Raw genomic sequence first — 19,337 nt, forward strand, 5'->3', positions numbered from 1 at the left:
GTTGAACATTTTGTCACGTGTTCTCATTCTCTCTCTTTGTATGTTTGTACCCCACACATACTTTTCTTGTAGAATGATTTGGGAGTAAATTGTACACATTTTCACCCCTAAATACTTGAGTTCATTTCACCTAAGAACATCACTTAAATAACCACTATATATTAAATTTAGGAAACTTAACATTTTTGTCGCAATCATCTTTTTTATAGTTATTTTCCCTATTCATCTAAAACTCAACCCAGTATTTAGTTTTCTTTGGCCTGGAATAGTCCCTCAGCCTCTGTTTTTTATGATACTAATACCCTTGACAAGTACAGAGCAATTATTTAGTTGGAGAATGTGTTGAATTTGGGTTGTCTGACTGCTTCCTCGAATCAGATTAAATTTATGCAGTTCTGGCAAAAATACTATCAAAGAGATACCGTGTCCTTCCCACTGCATCATGTCAGGAGGCACAGGCTCTCAGTTTATCCCAATGTTAACTGTGAACTCCTGATCAAACTGGTATCCGCCAGATTTCGCTGGTGTGAAGGTGTTGTTTTCTACCACTGCAATTAGTAAAATACTTTCTTAAAAAAATTTTTTTAAAGTAGGCTCCTTATCCACCATGTGGCTCTACCTCACAACCCTGAGATTAAGACCTGTGATCAAGAGAGTCAGACGCTCCATGGACTGAGTCACCCAGGCGACCCCAGCAATTAGTAAAATATTGATAAGAATAGCCTGAAACTATGTGAATTTCCCAACAATATTTGCCTTCACTGATGATTCTTGCTAAAACAATTATATGTTGCTAAAACAAAACAAAACAAAACAAAACACTGATAGTGTTTTCCTAACTCTACAATTCCTTCTGCATTTGTTGACTGACACTAAAGAGCTTTTCTTTTTTCCTCCATTTTATTTGTTTGCACGACTATGTACTCAGATCCTTTTCTTGTTCAATATATCATATTTATTACCATCATTATTCATTTTAATACTCACACTGTCCCAGTTTTGGCGAGCAAGAGCTCTTTTGAGCTTGTTTCTGTGTCTTTTTTAATGCTCCCATTAATTTTTGAGCACTTCCTTATTTCCTGGCAGAGCAAGATATCCAAGCTCATCTTTACACAGCTCTGGAATCAGCCATTTTTTTAAGGAGCCCTAATTCCTTTTAGTGGTGAGTGACATTTAGGACTAAGATCAATTGCGTTAATTGCCAAAGGTGGTGGTGTTTCTAGACCTGTACATATATGTGCACACATATTATACACAACTTTTTAAAAAGCAGATTATGAATTCATGATTTCACTGATGATTCCCGTGTTTTTTAAAACTCTACAGGATTCTTCCTCTCCTTAATCCCATTCCCTATTTATAGTATCTCCTTTCTCCCACTAGGAAAATTGATCTCTACACCATCATATTTACTTATTTGTTCAACGTAAAATACACACAAAACATGTTCCAGAATTACTATACCCATACCATGACCAACAAAAAAATTATACACATTTCTTTACTTTTATTGTCTTTGAATATATCCAAAAGTATAGTCTAAGCATTACAGTATTGTACTGAAAAGGTTACTCTCTTTTTCCCCCTACGGTGTGGTAATATAACCAACTGTAGTCAACTTTAGGGGTTTCCCCCTTGTTTTACTTTCTATATTTGTAAAATTGTCATAATAGGTTTTATTTTTAAGAGAAGATATTGATTTTGATGTATTACTCTAATGAAATAATACCTATGTATTACTAATATGCTACTAATGAAGTACCTATGTATCCTAATGAAGTAACATCGAACAAAATTAATGTATTTTTATGAGATTAAATAATTTAAGAGGGAGGGAAGCACTGAGTTCCTACTCTATCCCAGGTACTTTATATATGACATTTCATTTTTTTTTTTTTAAAGATTTTTTCTTTATTTATCTGACAGAGATCACAAGTAGGCAGAGAGGCAGGCAGAGAGAGAGGAGGAAGCAGGCTCCCTGCAGAGCAGAGAGCCCGATGTGGGGCTCGATCCCAGGACCCTAGGATCATGACCTAAGCCGAAGGCAGAGGCTTAACCCACTGAGCCACCCAGGTGCCCCTCATTCTTTTTTTTTTTTTTTTTTTAAGATTTATTTATTTGTCAGAGAGAGTGAGTGAGCACAGAAGCAGGGGGGGAGTGGCAGGCACAGGAAGAAGAAGGCTCCTGGCTGAGCAAAGAGGCCAATGTGGGACTTGATCCCAGGATCCTGGGATCATGACCCCAGCTGAAGGCAGATACTTAACCGACTGAGCCACCCAGGTGTCCCTGACTGCATTTCATTCTTATAAAAAACTAATGAAGAAGTTATCATAAACTCTCCTTTCAGATGAGACAACTTAGGGATATTCAGTCTTTGTAAGACCTCACAGTTAGGGCAGGAAGAGAATAGATTGTGAACCTATGTCTATCTGACTCCAAAACCCATTTATTTATTTTTATTAACTAATATTCACTAAGGGCTTAAATTGTAGGCAATGTGCCAAGTTCACTTACTCCTTAAGAGAACATGTTTAATTAATTTATTTTTTTACTTAATTTTTTTTCTCTTATTGGAGTATATATAATTGACATACAGTGTTATATTACTTTCAGGTATATAACATATTGATTTTGACTTGAGAAATCTGTACATAACTCAATGCTTCCCATGATTAAGTGTGGTTACCTCTGAATATGTTTTACTTTTATTTACCATTTACCAATGAGAAAATTGAAATTCACACTATTATTAGATGAATGTTTAAATTGTGGCAGATCTTATTATGGAATACCATGTATTACTTATTAAGAATACAATAGATCTAGTATAGTTTCTTGCAAACATCTCCAAGCCACATCATTAATTTTAAAATGTCATGTTGTAGAAAACGTATTTTACACTGTGTAATAAATAAAACCAGAACACACAAAAGTATAGGTCTGTGTGTGTCCGTGTGTAGGTACAGTCCATCTTTATTACGCAGATTCCTTATCTGTGCATTTGCCTGCACACTAAAACGTACCTGTAACCCCCAAATCAGTACTTGTGGCAGTATGTGGTCATTCATGGACATGTGGAGAGCAGCACACATTTGAATGAGCACAGGCAGATGCTGTCAGCTAAGGGCAAACTGGGTCATGCTCTGTGTTCTTTTACCACCTCTCACACTATAAACAAGTGTCCTTTTCAAATCCACCGGCTTTTTATTTTTTACGTTTTTGTGCTTTTTGTTGTTACTTCACTGCTTTACTATAAAGGTGCCCAAGCATAGTGCTGAAGTGTTATCTAGTGTGCCTAAGGCCATGATGTGCCTTATGGAGAAAATGCGTGTGTTTGATAAGCGTTGTGCAACGTTAATCAATTATATAAAGAACCTAACTCTGTGTCCCATAGGAGAAATGGTTTAGTATTCACTAATTCAGTAATTCTTATGACTTTACAGAACATAACTACTGTAAGTAAAGAGAATCACTGTATTTGCAGGTCTGTGTATGTAGCTGTGTGTGTATGGAAAGATCTGCCAGATACGAACGATTACACTTGAGAAGAGATAGAGATTGAAGAAAGCTGTTCAAGGAGAACTTTAAGCTGTATTTGTACTTAAAAGTTAAAAAAAAATACATTAAAAAGAGGTAGGCAGTAAGAAACCCATCAACAGTAACATGACTAATTAAATGGCAGAGCTAGGACAAAAAACGGTAATGTAGATTCTAAATCTCATACTCCTCCATCAGTGTTTCTCTCACTTCATTTTCATCATAAAATGGAATGAGGAACTAATCACTCAGAGTAGCAGACACTGGTTAAAGCTCAGTGAGAAGTAGTATAGTTGGTTTAGAGTGTGAGCTCTGAAGCCATAGGATTATAGTCTGTATCCTAGTCTCGCCATTCATTAGTATTATTCCTGGGCAAGTTACCTAAGCTTCTCTGTGTCCCCGTTTCTTCCTATATAAAGGGGATCATAATACTAACTACTTCATAGAATTATTACAGAGATTAGATGAGTTAAGACCTGTACAGTGCTTAAAATAGTACCTGGTCCCATAGTTAAGTGCTCAGTAAATACCAGCTATCGCTTTATCACTACTACCACAACCAGAAATGATAACTCTAAAAAGAAAAGTGACCTATTAGGAACACACACACTCATTTTAATATTTTATTTATTAGAGAGAGGGAGAGCACAAGAGAGAGCAGAGAGCATGAGTTGGGGGGGAGCAGCAGAGGAAGAGGGAAAAGCAGACTCTCCACTGAGCAGGGAGCCCAACGTGGGGGTCTATCCCAGGATCCCCAGACACTTAACCGACTGAGCCACCCAGGCGCTCCTTCTTTTATTTATTTATTTATTTATTTCCTCCAAGATTTATTTATTTGAGAGAGAGAGAATAAGGAGAGGCAGGGGAAGAGGGAGAGAGCATCTACAGCAGACCCCACGCTGAGCAAGAAGCCTGACACCGGGCTCAATCTCACCCTAAGATCAGCACCTGAGGCAAAACCAAGAGTAGTAGATACTCAACCGACTGTACACTCAGGTGCCCCTAGGAATATACTTTTAACTTAACATCTTATACAGACTAGGTAAAGTTTCCTACTTACAGTTAAGAAGAAATAGCAAGAATTCTCATTTTTCTCCTGGATACAAGTTTGTTGATCTTTCTATAGCTAATAATAAACTTTCTGTTATACAAAAAGTACCTATAAACTTATGGGCTACAGACAAGAGTCTGAAGGAAGTGGATATAAAGTATAAAGGCTAAAAGGACATAGCAAATGCTGCAAAATTCTTAGGGCTCCTCATTCACAAATGTCAACACAATGATAAAAAGCACTATTTTAGGCATCAAATGTTTTAAACGTCTCTCTGAATTTGCATTTTGCACATCATATTTGGACTCTAAAAGTTTTAAAAAGAGGTGTGAAGATCAAAAAAGGCAATATGTACTATAGACTAGATTTTTCCTACCTGTCACATACTTTGCTGAAAATATGCTTAAATCGCTCCAGTGTATACTTTCTGGAAATAAGACACAACTCTATAAACTGGCTAAATCGCTCCAGTGTATACTTTCTGGAAATAAGACACAACTCTATAAACTGGCAAAATGTCTGAGTTCAAGTTTAAAAGTTTAAAACCCAGAGCCACCAGAAGTTTTAAATTCAAGATCCCCAGAGGTTGCTTTTCTCTGAAGTCAGTCATTTTTCAAAACTAAGATAATGTCAGCTATTTGTAAAATGCTTTCCATCTTTTTAATTCTTTTTTTAAAAAAGATTTTATTTATTTATTTAACACAGAGAGAAAGAACACAAGCAGTGGGGGGCAGCAGGCAGAGGGAGAGGGAGAAGCAGGATCCCCACTAAGCAAGGAGCCCCAAATGGAGGTCAATGCCAGGATCCCAGGAACATGACCTGAACTAAAGGCAGTCACCTAACCGACTGAGCCACCCAGGTGCCCCTAATTCTTTAAATTACATAGGACATTAATAAATACTTTCATTTAATTCTCAATAAGAAGTTAAGATAAACAATTCTGGAGGAAGTTAGTCATAAAGTTTGGTGGAGGCAAATATTTTTGGTGAATTTAGAAAATGAAATATTTAGTTTATCTGCACATGAAAAATATATACATTTAGGGACACTTGGCTGGCTCAGTCAGTAGAGCATGTGACTCTCAATCTTGGGGTTGTGAGTTCAAGCCCCACACTGGGTGTAGAGATTACTTAAAAATGAAAGTCTTTAGGGGCACTTGGGTGGCTCAGTCATTAAGCAACTGCCTTCGGCTCAGGTCATGACCCCAGAGTCCTGGGATCAAGCCTCACATTGGGCTCCTTGCCTAGCAGGGAGCCTGCTTCTCCCCATGCTTGTGTGCCCTCTCTCTCTGTCTCTCTGTCAAATAAATAAAATCTTGAAAAAAAAAAAAAAAAAGATAAAAACATCTTTAAAAAAATGTATACATATATACATGAAATGACCCATTTGGTTTCAGTTTTTAAAAAAGATTTGTTTTATTTATTTCAGAGAGAGAGCGAGCATGTGAGCATGCATATGCATTAGGGGGGTGTGGGGGAGGAGGGGGAGGGGCAGATGTAGAGGGAGAGAAGCAGATTCCCTGGTGAGTACAGAGTCCCATGTGGGGCTCAAGCTCATGACCTGAGATCATGACCTGAGCCAAAATGAAGAGTTGGACACTTAACTGACTGAGCCACCCAGGTGCCCCAAGGTTACATTTTTAAGGGAGATAATAATAGTACTGTGAATGGAACGCTGTTTTATCGTGCTAAGTGTTTTCCGTAATTATTTCATTTAATTCTCTCAACAACTTGAGGTAAGTATTCTTATTATCTCCATCTTATAGATGGAGAAATTAATTATTAGAAAGGTGACTTGCTCAAGTCACTTTTGAAATTAGCAAGCGGAAGAGCTGATACCCGAACATAGATTCTGATTCTTAACTGCTCTCCTACACTCTCATCTCTTAACTATGAAAGATACTGCCTCCCTTCAGACAAGGTAGAAAATAAAACCCTGTAGGAATTTTCTTTTTGTATTTTTTCCTATTGTTTGTATTGTTCTCCGAGGTTTGCTTGGAATCCAAGAAAAACAAACTGTTCCTGATAAAATATATTAGTTGGCAGTGAACAGGACAGAGACCAAAGAAAAGAGTTAAGTTAAAGGTAAAATATTTGCTGACACCAGCCTAACATATTTAAATAACTGCCAAGAAATTCTTGTTCTGAAGGCTAAATATAAGTCAGCCAGAGAGATTTTAGTGCTGCCCACCAAAAAAATAAAGATAATGGCTCTGGGCTTTGGTATCTACACATAACAAGGCACGTGCTTATTCAAACAGAATATCTATGTGCCAGGGACCTAATTCATGTATCACTAAATCTGTTTCAAATGATGAGATTCACAAGGGTATGGACTTTCTAAAGTAATGCTTACTTATATGTAGGTTCTCCATCATAAGGTTAAGATCTTTATTAGCCTCAAAACATCTTCGTGTATGGAATGGTGGTAAATGATTATCTGAATTTTCAGAGAACCTATGTTTTACAGCAGCCTGCTCAGTCCTGCCCTGTGGAATCCTAAGTATTCTGGAATTAGGACTAAAGTTGCCTAGATCAGTGGAGAAGCCTTAATTATTGGTTATGGAGCAAGAAAGAGCAAAACCCCAAGGAGAATTCCTATTCTTTCCCATCCCACTGAAAAACATCAGAATTATATATGCTATTTTTTTTCCTTTGAGGTAGGGTTCACCTTTAGGAGACGAAAGGACAAACAATGAAAAAATTAAATCGATATTCCAAAATGTTATTTTATTCCAGAGATAAAGAATAGTATCTATATTACATATGCTGGAAAATTTCGATATTACTGCCCACTTCTAAGGCAAACAATAATAGCAGTGGCATCAATGGAATTAATAAGCATTCACTGTGGGACTGTATTTTATGATGACAAGGGGAAAGCTGGGAATTCCCATACTTCAAAAGCCTACAATCTTGTTGAAAAAGTAAAGCTATCATAATGACTTATCCTAATGAAAAGATTCTTAAAAATTGACCTGAATAAAGCTCTGGATTGTGGAACTTCTACAGATTCCCCACTTCACTACAGTCTAGCTTACTTTATTAATAACTCTCATTAATAACAAATGAAAATACTCCTAAATGAAGACTGATGCCCCTATATGGGGTGTCTAAGAAACACTGGAGTTTCAAGTAGAACATTTATTAAACAATTAAGATAACAACACTCATAAATTCCCATTTTCAGTAAAGAGGTAATGTATTTTCTTAGATCTCAAAACAATATTTTCACTGCCTACCCCATCAACAATCTGTTGATCTCATAACAATTCCACAAAGGACAAACTGAGAGGAAAAGTCATTCAACCAAGAAGTGTTACCTCATAGTGAGTGTATCAGTAATATACAGCTTATATTCCAAAATAATGCTATACAAGTTTATTTAATTGGATCATGCTTCTACTGCCTTCCGTTTGCATAATAACCCAGCAACTGGTGTAACAGGAACTGTAAACTAACCCATGAACTGGTGACTGATGCGTGGAAAGTAACTTTGTAGCAGGTCATTAGAAAATCTGCTTGCTACCTTGAAACTTGTACCATTTGTTAGGGAACATCTCACCTGATGTTTCATTTAAAAGCAACTCAAACCCAATTCCCCAAATGCAAGGGCATCTAAACTGGATAAACTATGCTGGAATACTTACCTAGAGCTGTAAAATCTGAACCAGATTTGAACAGAGCTGAAGCTAGGAGCTGGAACTGTGGAAGAAAAATAGAAGCAAATTAGCTGGCTAAGCACATTAGAGAAAAATAACACCATTTACTAGCCACTGTATGTCTCTGCACATGTGCTACCCCAGTCTATTCACCAAAGAGTAGCAAGAAGAACACTACATTTAGATTAAAGAATATGCTGATTTTTCTACTGGACTGCTTTCCAAATACTGGACCAAATCTTGGAATTATTTTATTTTTGAAATGTATTAATGTACTGTGAACAAACAACAGATCAACTGAAATTGAGAGTATTTAGAACTATGGTACTTAATTTGGAGAACTATTTATCTTTATCTTGAATGAGGATGCTGCAAAACAGGTAAATTAAAGGAAGAGAGTAGACCAATGAGTAGAATCTCAATGGAATTACTTAGTTCTCTGTAAGACCTAAGTGTTGATACCACTGATTCCTCAAGATGTATTTTATACCTGTGCTTCCAGCCTTTAAAATTTCAGGTTATCAATCACATTAATATTTGTTTTTGTTTTTAATTTAAAGATTTTATTGTTTTATTTGCCAGAGAGAGAGCCCAAGTGGGGGGGGGGGGCAGCAGGCAGAGGGAGAAGCAGGCTCCCTGCTGAGCAAGGAGCCTGATGCAGGACCTGATCCCAGGACCTGGGATCAGGACCTGAGCCAAAGGCAGGCACTTAACCAGTTGGGCCACCCAGGTGCCCCAGGTTAGTATTTGTTAAGCCTTGGTGAATGGTCTTCTGTCAGAAACTGGACAAATATCCTAAAGGAATTATCTGAGCAAGAGTTAGGAAAAGAGGGAGCCTCAGCAGGGAGCCTGCTTCCCCCTCTCTCTCTGCCTGCCTCTCTGCCTACTTGTGATCTCTGTCAAATAAATAAAATCTTAAAAAAAAAAAAAAGTTAAGAAAAGAGGGAACAAAAGAAGAATGTAAAATCCATGGGTTTCTGGTTGTTGTTTTTTAAATATTCTGGGTATTAGTCCTCTATCATATATATTTACTGCAAGTATTATTTTAGTCTGTGGCTTGTCTATTTTTCAAAGGTCTTTTATGAAATTTTACTTCTGTTGAAATCTGAACTTATCAAGATCTTTTTTTTTTTTTTTAAAGATTTATTTATTTATTTTAGAGATATTGCATGTGTCAGGGTAGGAGGCAGGAGGAAAGGGGAAGAGAGACAAAGAGAGAGAATCCCGAGCAGGCTCCATGCCCAGTGCAGAGCCTAACCCAGGGATCAATCTCACAACCCTCAGATCACGACGTGAGCTCAAATCATGAGTAAGACACATCACTGACTTCTGACCCAGGCACCGTGTATTTTTTTCTTTTATGGTTACTGCCTTTGTGTCATGTCCAAGAAATCTCTATCCCAAGGTTATACTTCTTGAAGTTTTACTGTTTTACATTTTATATTTAGGCCATCTTAAATTAGTTTTTGTGTAAAGAGTAAGATAGGGGTTGAGATAACAGCACCATTTGTTAAAAAGACTACCAAGTCCCCAATAGACTTGGCATCCTGGCCAAAACAAACAAACAAACTAACAAACAAACCTGACCACATCCATGTGGTTCTACTTCTGACCTCTGTTCTGTTCTACTGATCTGTCTAGCCTTAAGCCAGTACCACAATGTCTTGATAATTGTGGCTTATACAGAATTCTGAAATCAAGTAGTATGAAACTTCTAACTTTGTTTTTCTGTTTTCAGGAGTGTTTTGACTAGTCTAGGGCCTCTGCTTTTCTATATAAATTTTATAATCAGTTTGCCTGTTTTTTTCAACAACAACAAAGAAATCCAAACTTGCCTTAATATTGATAAGGACTGCATTAAAGTAAAAACCAATCTGGGGGGAGCGCCTGGGTGGCTCAGTGGGTTAAGCCTCTGCCTTCAGCGTGGGTCATGATCTCAGAGTTCTGGGACTGAGCCCCGCATCAGGTTCTCTGCTCAGCAGGCCTGCTTCACCTCCCCTTCTCTGCCTACTTGTGATTTCTGTCAAATAAATAAATAAATAAATTCTTAGGAAGATTATTTATTTATTTGACACAAAGAGAGAGAGATCATACCAAGTAGGCAGAGAGACAGGCAGAGAGAGAAGGGGAAGCAGACTCCCTGCTGAGCAGAGGGCCTGATATGGGACCCCATCCCAGGACCCTGAGACTACCACCTGAGCCAAAGGCAGAGGCTTAACCCACTGAGCCACCCAGGTGTCCCAATAAATAAAACCTTTAAAAAAAAAAAATCTGGAGAGGATGGGCATTTAGCATTTAATAATCCTTAATCTTTCAATCCATAAATGTGATCCCTCTCCATTTATTTAGGTCTTCTTTAATTTCTTACACTAGACTTATTACTACATATTTATTCTGGCATTAATATAAACAGGTTTAAAATTTTCATTTTCAAATTGTTCACTGCTAATATAATTTTTTTTTCTACTGACCTTGTATTCTGTAATCTTGCTTACTACACTTATCTTAGTATTATTGTTTTGTAGATTGCATGGGGTTTTCCATGGACACAATAATGTGATCTACACACAATTCTCCTTTCTCCTTTCCATTCCATATACTATTTCTTTCTTTTTTCTTATTGCATTAGCTACAACTTCTAGCACAATGCTGAATAGAGGGTGTCTACTGACACTCTGTGTCATAATCTTTAGGGAAAATGTTTCACAATTAAGTATAGTACTAGTTATGTTTTTCATAGATGCCCTTCATGACATTTAAGAAGTTTCTTTCTAGTTTGCTAAGATTTTTTTTTTTTTTTAATCATAAATGGGTTTTGAATCATGCCAAATGCTTATTCTTCACTCACTGAGATGATCTGTGGTTTTCCTCCTCCATTCTGTCAGGGTGGTGAATGACTGATTTTCAAATGTTAAACCAACCTTATATTCCTAGAATAAACCCTCACTTGGTCATTGTGCATTAACCTTTTTATATATTGCTGAATTCAATTAGCTAAAATTTTATTAAGAATTTTGCATCTTCATTCACAAGAAGTCTATAATCTCTGCTTGTAATGTTTTTGTTGGGTTTTTAATATCAGAGTCAATCTGCTTCATAACAGAATTGAGAAAGTGTTCTATCTTCCTTTGGTTTCTCAGAATCTATGAAGAGTTGTTATTTTTACTTTCTTAAATATTGACTGAATTTACTGAGAAAGCCATTTAGAACTATAGTTTCCTTTGTGACAAAATTTTTTTTCTTTTTCTTTTTTTTTTTAAGATTTTATTTATTTGACAGAGATCACAAGTAGGCAGAGAGGCAGGCAAACAGAGGAAGGGAAGCAGGATCCCCGCTGAGCAGAGAGCCGATTCGAGGCTCAATCCCAGGACCCTGAGATCATGACCTGAGCTGAAGGCAGAGGCTTTAACCCACTGAGCCACCCAGGCGCCCCGTGACAAAGTTTTCAATTATAAATTCAATCTATGTCTGTAATTGATATGGAGTTCCTTAAGATTTTCTGATTCTTCCTGTGTCTGTTTTGTTGTGTCTTCTAAGAAATTGGTCCATTTCATCAAGTTGCTGAATTTGTTGACAGCTGTTCATAACAGCTTATTCCCTTTTTATGTATATAGGGTCCATAATGATGCTGACTATTTTCACTATTTTTTTTCCTTTGTAAGTCTTGCTATTTTATTCACCTTTTCAAAGAACCAACTTCTCACTTTTTAAATGTTTTTCTACTGTTTCCTATTTCACTAATTTCCTATCTTCTACTTATTTGAGGGTTAATTTATTCCTGCTTTCGGACTTTTTTTTTTTTTTTTTAAATACTGCGTTTATTTATCTGAAACAGAGAGAGAATGAGATAGAGAAGTACGAGAGGGGGGAGGGTCAGAGGGAGAAGCTGATGCCCCGCTGAGTGGGGATCCCAGTGTGGGACTTGATCCTAGGACTCCAGGATTATGACCTGAGCTGACTTGAGCAGTTGCTTAACCAACTGGGCCACCCAGATGCCCCTTCTTTTCTGACCTCTAAGGTGAAAGATAAACCTATTGGTTCTACATAAAAACGATAGGCCAAAAACTATTATTTTAATGATCTTATTAAGCAGAACTGTTATGTACTGGCCTAGGATTTTTTAAAATTAATTAATTCTTTTTAATAAACATATATTTTTTATCCCCAGGGGTACAGGTCTGTGAATCACCAGGTTTACACACTTCACAGCACTCAAAATAGCACATACGCTCCCCATCGTCCATAACCTCACCCCTACTCCAACCCCCCTCCCCCCAACAACCCTCAGTTTGTTTTGTGAGATTAAGAGTCACTTATGGTTTGTCTTCCTCCTGATCCCATCTTGTTTCATTTATTCTTCTCCTACCCCCTTAACCCCCCATGTTGCATCTCCACTTCCTCATATCAGGGAGATCATATGATAGTTGTCTTTCTCCGACTGACTTATTTCGCTAAGCATGATACCCTCTAGTTCCAACCACGTCGTCACAAATGGCAAGATTTCATTTCTTTTGATGGCTGCATAGTATTCCATTGTGTATGTATACCACATCTTCTTTATCCAATCATCTGTTGATGGACATCTAGGTTCTTTCCATAGTTTAGCTACTGTAGACATTGCTGCTATAAACATTTGGGTGCATGTGCCCCTTTGGATCACTACGTTTGTATCTTTAGGGTAAATACCCAGTAGTGCAATTGCTGGGTCATACGGTAGTTCTATTTTCAACATTTTGAGGAAGCTCCATGCTGTTTTCCAGAGTGGTTGCACTAGCTTGCATTCCCAAAACAGCGTAGGAGGGTTCCCCTTTCTCCGACAGGCCTAGGATTTTAATAGGTACTAAGTGATATTACACAATCTGAATAAAGTCAGATATGAATAACCAACTATCACCTCAACGTGTAAAATGCTGGCTGTTCCAAGGCACCTCAAACTGGAGATAGCAGCCAACATTATACTCCTGATCCCGATCAGGAGCCCTGGGTCTACCCAGAGGCTTCTCTTTTCAGTTGATATTAACTCCATTTACTAATGCTAGTAACTCTGGAGTCCTTTCTTTCAAACCCTACATCTAACTGATCGTAAAATTCCATTGGTTTTACTTTTTTAAGTTTTAATTTAAATTCCAGTTAGTCAACACACGGTATAATATTAGTTTCAGATGTACAATATAGTAATTCCACATTCCCATACACCACCCAGTACTCATCACAAGTGCATTCCTTCATTCCCATCACCTATTTAACCCCTCTCTCCCCAACCTCGTGATAACCATCAGTTTGTTCTCAGCCCCAACCTGCTGGGGCACCTGCTGGCTCAGTGGGTAGAGTGTGTGACTCTGGAGCTGGGGCTGCAGGTTTGAGACCCACGTTAGGTGTAGAGAATAGTTTCAAAAGTCTGTTTCTTGGTTTGCCTCTTATTTTCCCCCTTTTTGCTCATTTGTTTTGTTTCTTAAATTCCACACATGAGTGAAAACATATGGTATTTGTCTTTCTCTGACTTATTTCATTTAGCATAATGCTCTCTGGCTCCATCATACCATAGCAAATGACAAGATTTCATTCTTTTTTAATGGCTAAGTAATATTCAATTGTGTGTGTGTGTGAGTAAACTGATGGCTACTTGGACTATTTCCATAATTTGGCTATTGTAGATAATGCTGCTATAAACATCAAAATACACCTATCCTTTTGAATTAGTGTTTTTGGATTCTTTGGGTAAACATCTAGTAGTGCCATTGCTGGATTGTGTGGTAGTTCTATTTTTAACTTTTTTTTTTTTTTTTTAAGATTTTATTTATTTATTTGACAGAGAGAGATTACAAGTAGGCAGAGAGGCAGGCAGAGAGAGAGGAGGAAGCAGACTCCCCACTGAGCAGAGAGCCCAATGCGGGACTCGATCCAAGGACCCTGAGATCATGACCTGAGCCGGAGGCAGCGGCTTAACCCACTGAGCCACCCAGGTGCCCCTATTTTTAACTTTTTGAAGAACCTCCCTAGTGTTTTCTGTAGGGGCTGCACCAGTTTGCATTCCCACTGTTGGTTCCACCTTTAATATATATTGAGAATATGGTCTACTTTGCCTCTATTTCTACTGCTGATACGTTATTGAGAATATGGTCTACTTTGCCTCTATTTCTACTGCTGATACGTTGGTGTGCACTACAATAATCCCTTCCTTCAATTTCTACCATCTCCCTTAGAGGTCTCTCTGTCTCCATTCTTATTCTCCTCTAGTCTGTTCTCAATACAGCAGTCAGAGTGATCTTAGATCTTAGTGATCTTAAGTCAGGTAAGACAGAAAGCAGATCACATCACTCCTCTGCACAATACCCCACCCTGGCTCCTTATTCATTCAGAGTGAAAACCAAAGTCCTAACACTGACTTATGAAGTCATTCACAATCTGATCTCCCGATCCTTGCTCTTAACTCTCTGACCTCATCTGTGACTAGTGCCATCATTCTTACCTCTACTCCAGCTACCGTGGCCTCTTTGCTGTTCTTCTACACAAAGCCAGGATGCTCCCACCCTCAGGTCTTTGTTCTAACCCTCCCTTTGCCAGGAAATATCTTCCCCAAATTATCTGCTTACCTCACTTCCTCACACCCTTCAAGTCTCTGTGTACATCTCATTTCTAAATGAACCTACTAAGAGCATCCTATTTAATAATGCAACTCTCCAGTTCTCACCCCTTCTAATTCTGATCTTCCTTTACCCTTTTTATCTCTAATTTTTCCTTAACACCTATCATTACTAATGTACTTTATAATTTGCTTATTTATTAAGTTTATCATCTCTCACCACTAGTAGTTAAGTACCACCCAGGTAGGTATTTTGCTTGGTTCACCAATATATTTCCTGTGCCTAGAAGAATGCCTGGCATACTGTAGGGACTCAATACACATCTGTTAAATGAATGACACCAGTGCTTTGGAAGCTCAGCAGAAATGTAATTAATACAAAATGTGCAATACTGGCTCAAAACTTGTTTTTCTCATTCCTTCTCTATTATAGAATCTTCTTTGAAAACAGCAGAATTAAGTTAGGCAACCTTCTCTCAGGCCTTTTCTAGAAAAAAATACCATTTTCATAAGGTTTATCAGCAGCTCACTGACAATTTAGAATCCATGTTCTGGAGACTGAAGGAAAGAAAAGAATCATTATTTGGTATAAAGCTGGTAGTCCACCATCATTTTTCCCAATAACAGGCATAATGATGATCGTCATCAGCCTCCCAAAAAAGAGAAAAATCTAAAAACTACTTCTAGTTGCTGATACAATCACTAACATAATAAAAAAATTTGTAAAAATATACAGAGAGAACAAAAACAAGCTTCCACAGAAAACTTGGAATGATATAAGGAAAGTGAAGCTCTATATGCCTTACTACTGAGAAATATGCTAAGTATGTATCCTAGAACTGTCACCAAAGGATTTCTTTTCTCAAAACAAAATCCATTTACACATTTTTAAACAAAATAATACTCTTATGAAGCAGTAATCCTCAATGTCAGGAGTGAGGATTCTGTTCCATAAGAGCAGACAAGAGAATCTGGGGGCAAGGGTATTGTCCTCAGAAAGTCTCTGAAGCAATTCCGACAATGACACACACGCACAGCACCACTGTAGCTAACTTCTGTTAGGGTTAAACAGCTCTTAACAGATAAAGCTTTTATTTTTTTTAAAGATTTTATTTATTTATTTGACAGACAGAGATCACAACTAGGCAGAGAGGCAGGCAGAGAGAGAGAGAGGAGGAAGCAGGCTCCCCGCAGAGCAGAGAGCCCGATGTGGGGCTCGATCTGAGGACTCTGGGATCATGATCTGAGCCAAAGGCAGAGGCTTTAACCCACCGAGCCACCCAGGAGCCCCAACAGATAAAGCTTTTAAAAAGCTTTCCACTTTTAAAAAACGTTAAGTCTGTGGCATACAAAATCACAATTTCAAACTACCGAGGAAAGGAGAAAAGGAGAAACCCGCTACCAAAATTTAAAAAATGGCTCCTTTGAACTTGAGATACCTCCCTGTCCTGGTTTTTCCCATTAGCTTAGCTTTAAGAACAAACTGTCTGTTTTCTTTGGCCTACTTGCAGTTCACACAGCTGAATTTATTTACTTTGCAATATTTTGTTTTGTTTTGGTTTTAAAAAATAAGAGAAAAATGAATGTTCCCAGGTGACAGCCATTTTAGATAGACTATGGAGAAAACACAAGGAAATCTATTTATAACTTTCAAATGCATGGTCATTTATAGACTCTTCACAATTATGTTTTAGTTATAAGCCGTAACAGCTGAAACCAAACATATTCTGCTACTTGGCTGAACTCTGATAATTCCCCCATTTCGGAGAGTATCATGAACTGACTGAAGACTCAAGGAGAGACAATGAACTGCCCCCTTCAGGGGGGTTCTAGAGCGTGTTCTGATTCTTCGCCTAGAGAAGGGTTTTAACTAATACTGACAAAGAGTAATCAGACTTATTTTCACAGTAGGCAACTATGAAAGAGAATCTCTTTGTTTTGGGGCCAAGGGCATGCAGGCTCTACTGCTTGAAAGTATAATGAACCTGGTACCTGAAAATGATCTAACATTACATCTGAAACCTGTGTCACTGCTGAACAAGAAAAAAGCACTGCTTGATGTTGCTATTGCAAAGCCAAAGCAAAGCAACTGAGAACAGGGAAAAAGATGGTATCATTAGCACCAGTTCTGTGAGTGGAAGGTAAAATGGATTGCAGTTCCAGATGTTGCTAAATGAACTATGAACAAGGATGTCTGGCGAAAGTTAAAAGTGACAGAAGGAAATCTCAGCGGTGACTAGGAAGACCAGCTGTAAAACCATGAAACACTGCACGTGTGTTCACACACACACTGCAGATAACCAGGTACGCCCTAAAACATGACATCTCCTTAAAACCCTTAAAAGTAATGATCTGCTACTCATTTCTCAAGATTAGGGACACGCGATAAAAGAAGTTAGTAGTCTGTAGTTGAACTACCCTGCTACAACAATCATATAATATCAAGGCAGCAGGGATTCTACTCTCACTAACCTCTCTTCACTTTCTTCTTACAAAAGAGGAGAGTTTTCTTTTTTCTCTTACAGGATTTTGAAGTATCAACAGGAAAGTTTATATCGAGCCATTATGCAATCTTTAAGAGAGAGAGAAGCATGGGACTATGGAAGTAAAAATTTCTATTTCCTTCCCAATACACAAAAGTAATGTCTAAGTTAAAACTTTAAACCTGAGAATCCTTTTCTTAATGGATCAAGGGCTTTAGTAAGCCTACTCAATTTTTATTTCATCTGCTCTGTGCTACTTTAAAAATTATTAGTGTCATATTTTCTTCATCATCCTTTAAACATCTAAGAGAAAAATCAGCAAGTTAGAAAGACTTTTTTTTTTTAACGCTCACTTTCTGAAGTTTATTACCACCTTTACCTCTTTTGTCTCTTCTGGGTCTGAATGATCCACGGTTATATAAAGATCGTTTTGTAAATACTTCAAAGCACTAAGGGGATCCATTTGGGCCTTTTCTTCAAACCTAGAAAATGCAAACAAGAATAATAATTGTCTGGAGTTATGGGAAAACACAGAAATGTCATTTAGACCTGGAATGGAATACTCTGTGTCTGAGGAGTCACATGGATATCTAACAAGAGCCCATGTCTGGGACTCCAGAAGGACAAACACTGCCATGGAGACGGTGTAGCTGCGGAGTCCCCGGGGATATACTTGGTAATGCCAGGTGGGCACAGGCAGTCACGGTGCTAGGGACCAGGGAGGAGCACTTCCTACCCTTCTCTTAGAACTACAAAATAAGATTAAAACTACTATGAAACATAGTGAACATGTCAAATATTTTACATAACAAAACTGCAAAAGAGCCAAATGTGTTTCATAAAAAACAAGTAGAGCTAAAATAAAAATACCTGGTTTGATCTGTGCACTATACAATCCACCAGAGGTACCTAACAGGGTACTCAGAAACAGAAATGAGTATAGTTTCTTTTCCGGAGTATCACTAACAGTGATTGAAAATATATGTATTTTAAAATGATTAAATATTTTTAATAATATTATTTCCTGTCTCAGTCAATAATAACAACTGCAGCAACCACTTATCAAGCATGTCTTGTGGTAGACACAGCATTGAGTATTTTACATATATCACTTCATTTACCCCCACTCTGATGACAGTAAGTTTTATCATCACTTAAAAAAAAAAAAAACAGATGAGAAACGGAGGCTCAGACAATGAACTTGGCCAAGATAAGAGCTAAAAAGTGGCAGTAGTAGAATCAAATGCAGATCCATCTGATTCCAAAGCTGAAAAGGAAACAATGAATTAGTTCCCTATCAGGAAAAAAGTCTGTTTGAGACTATTTATCTATTTAAATCTTTTGTTATGGCATAATTATACACGGATTTATTTGTAATAAGCTGGTATGCTTTTCAAAATATTGTACAGAGAGACAGAAAAGAGGACATTTAATTTCATTTGGGAAAGGAAAATAATGAACCTTCTTCCACAATGGTGTTCAGGCTGATGGCATCAATAATTTCCTGTCTTTAGAGCTAATCTCAGAGATAGAGTACCTGTATTTTAAGCATGGCAAAGACTAGCAAAACATTACAGCTCTATTGTATCAAATAGTACCGTGACTGTCAGCTAGTCTTCAAGCCCTCAGATGAGAGAACTCCTTAGGCAGAGGTCATGTTACTCTACCACCTTGTCCAAAATGGGTTAGGTACCTGAGACAAAAGCAATCCTCTTGAGCTTGATCAGCAGTTTATAAAGTAGCCTGGCAGAATTATTCCCAATAGGGATACTCTTCCCTGGGAGCCCTCTCTAAGAAGATACTCTCTTAGAGAATCTGAATGTGAGATACACAAGGACATAAAAGGCACACAAAATACAGAAGTCAGTAAACAGAGACATGAGATAGTAGGTAGATTCCTTCTCTTCCTATCCCTCTTTCCTTTCTTCCTATTTATCTACCTACTCATTTACAAAGCCATATGTACCTATCTATCTGTCTGTCTATCCTTGGAAGCTATGAGGTTGAGGGAAAGCAGAATTT

The 19,337-nt window shown here is 37.7% G+C and overlaps 1 protein-coding gene across 3 annotated transcripts in view; it reads right to left on the reverse strand.

Moving 5' to 3' along the window:
• Positions 1 to 19,337, reverse strand: part of MKLN1 (muskelin 1) — a 306,882-nt gene that overhangs the window by 2,524 nt on the left and 285,021 nt on the right. For all 3 annotated transcript variants that reach the window (XM_082694003.1, XM_082694002.1, XM_082694001.1), the window contains exons 16-17: positions 17,695 to 17,797; positions 8,238 to 8,292 (exon numbers count right to left, since the gene is read on the reverse strand). In XM_082694003.1, the coding sequence (XP_082550129.1) occupies positions 8,238 to 8,292; positions 17,695 to 17,797 (158 nt within the window). The remainder of the gene's footprint in view (positions 1 to 8,237; positions 8,293 to 17,694; positions 17,798 to 19,337) is intronic.

The sequence above is a fragment of the Mustela nivalis genome, assembly GCF_964662115.1.
Source record: "Mustela nivalis genome assembly, chromosome: 12".
NCBI classification, from domain to species: domain Eukaryota; kingdom Metazoa; phylum Chordata; class Mammalia; order Carnivora; family Mustelidae; genus Mustela; species Mustela nivalis.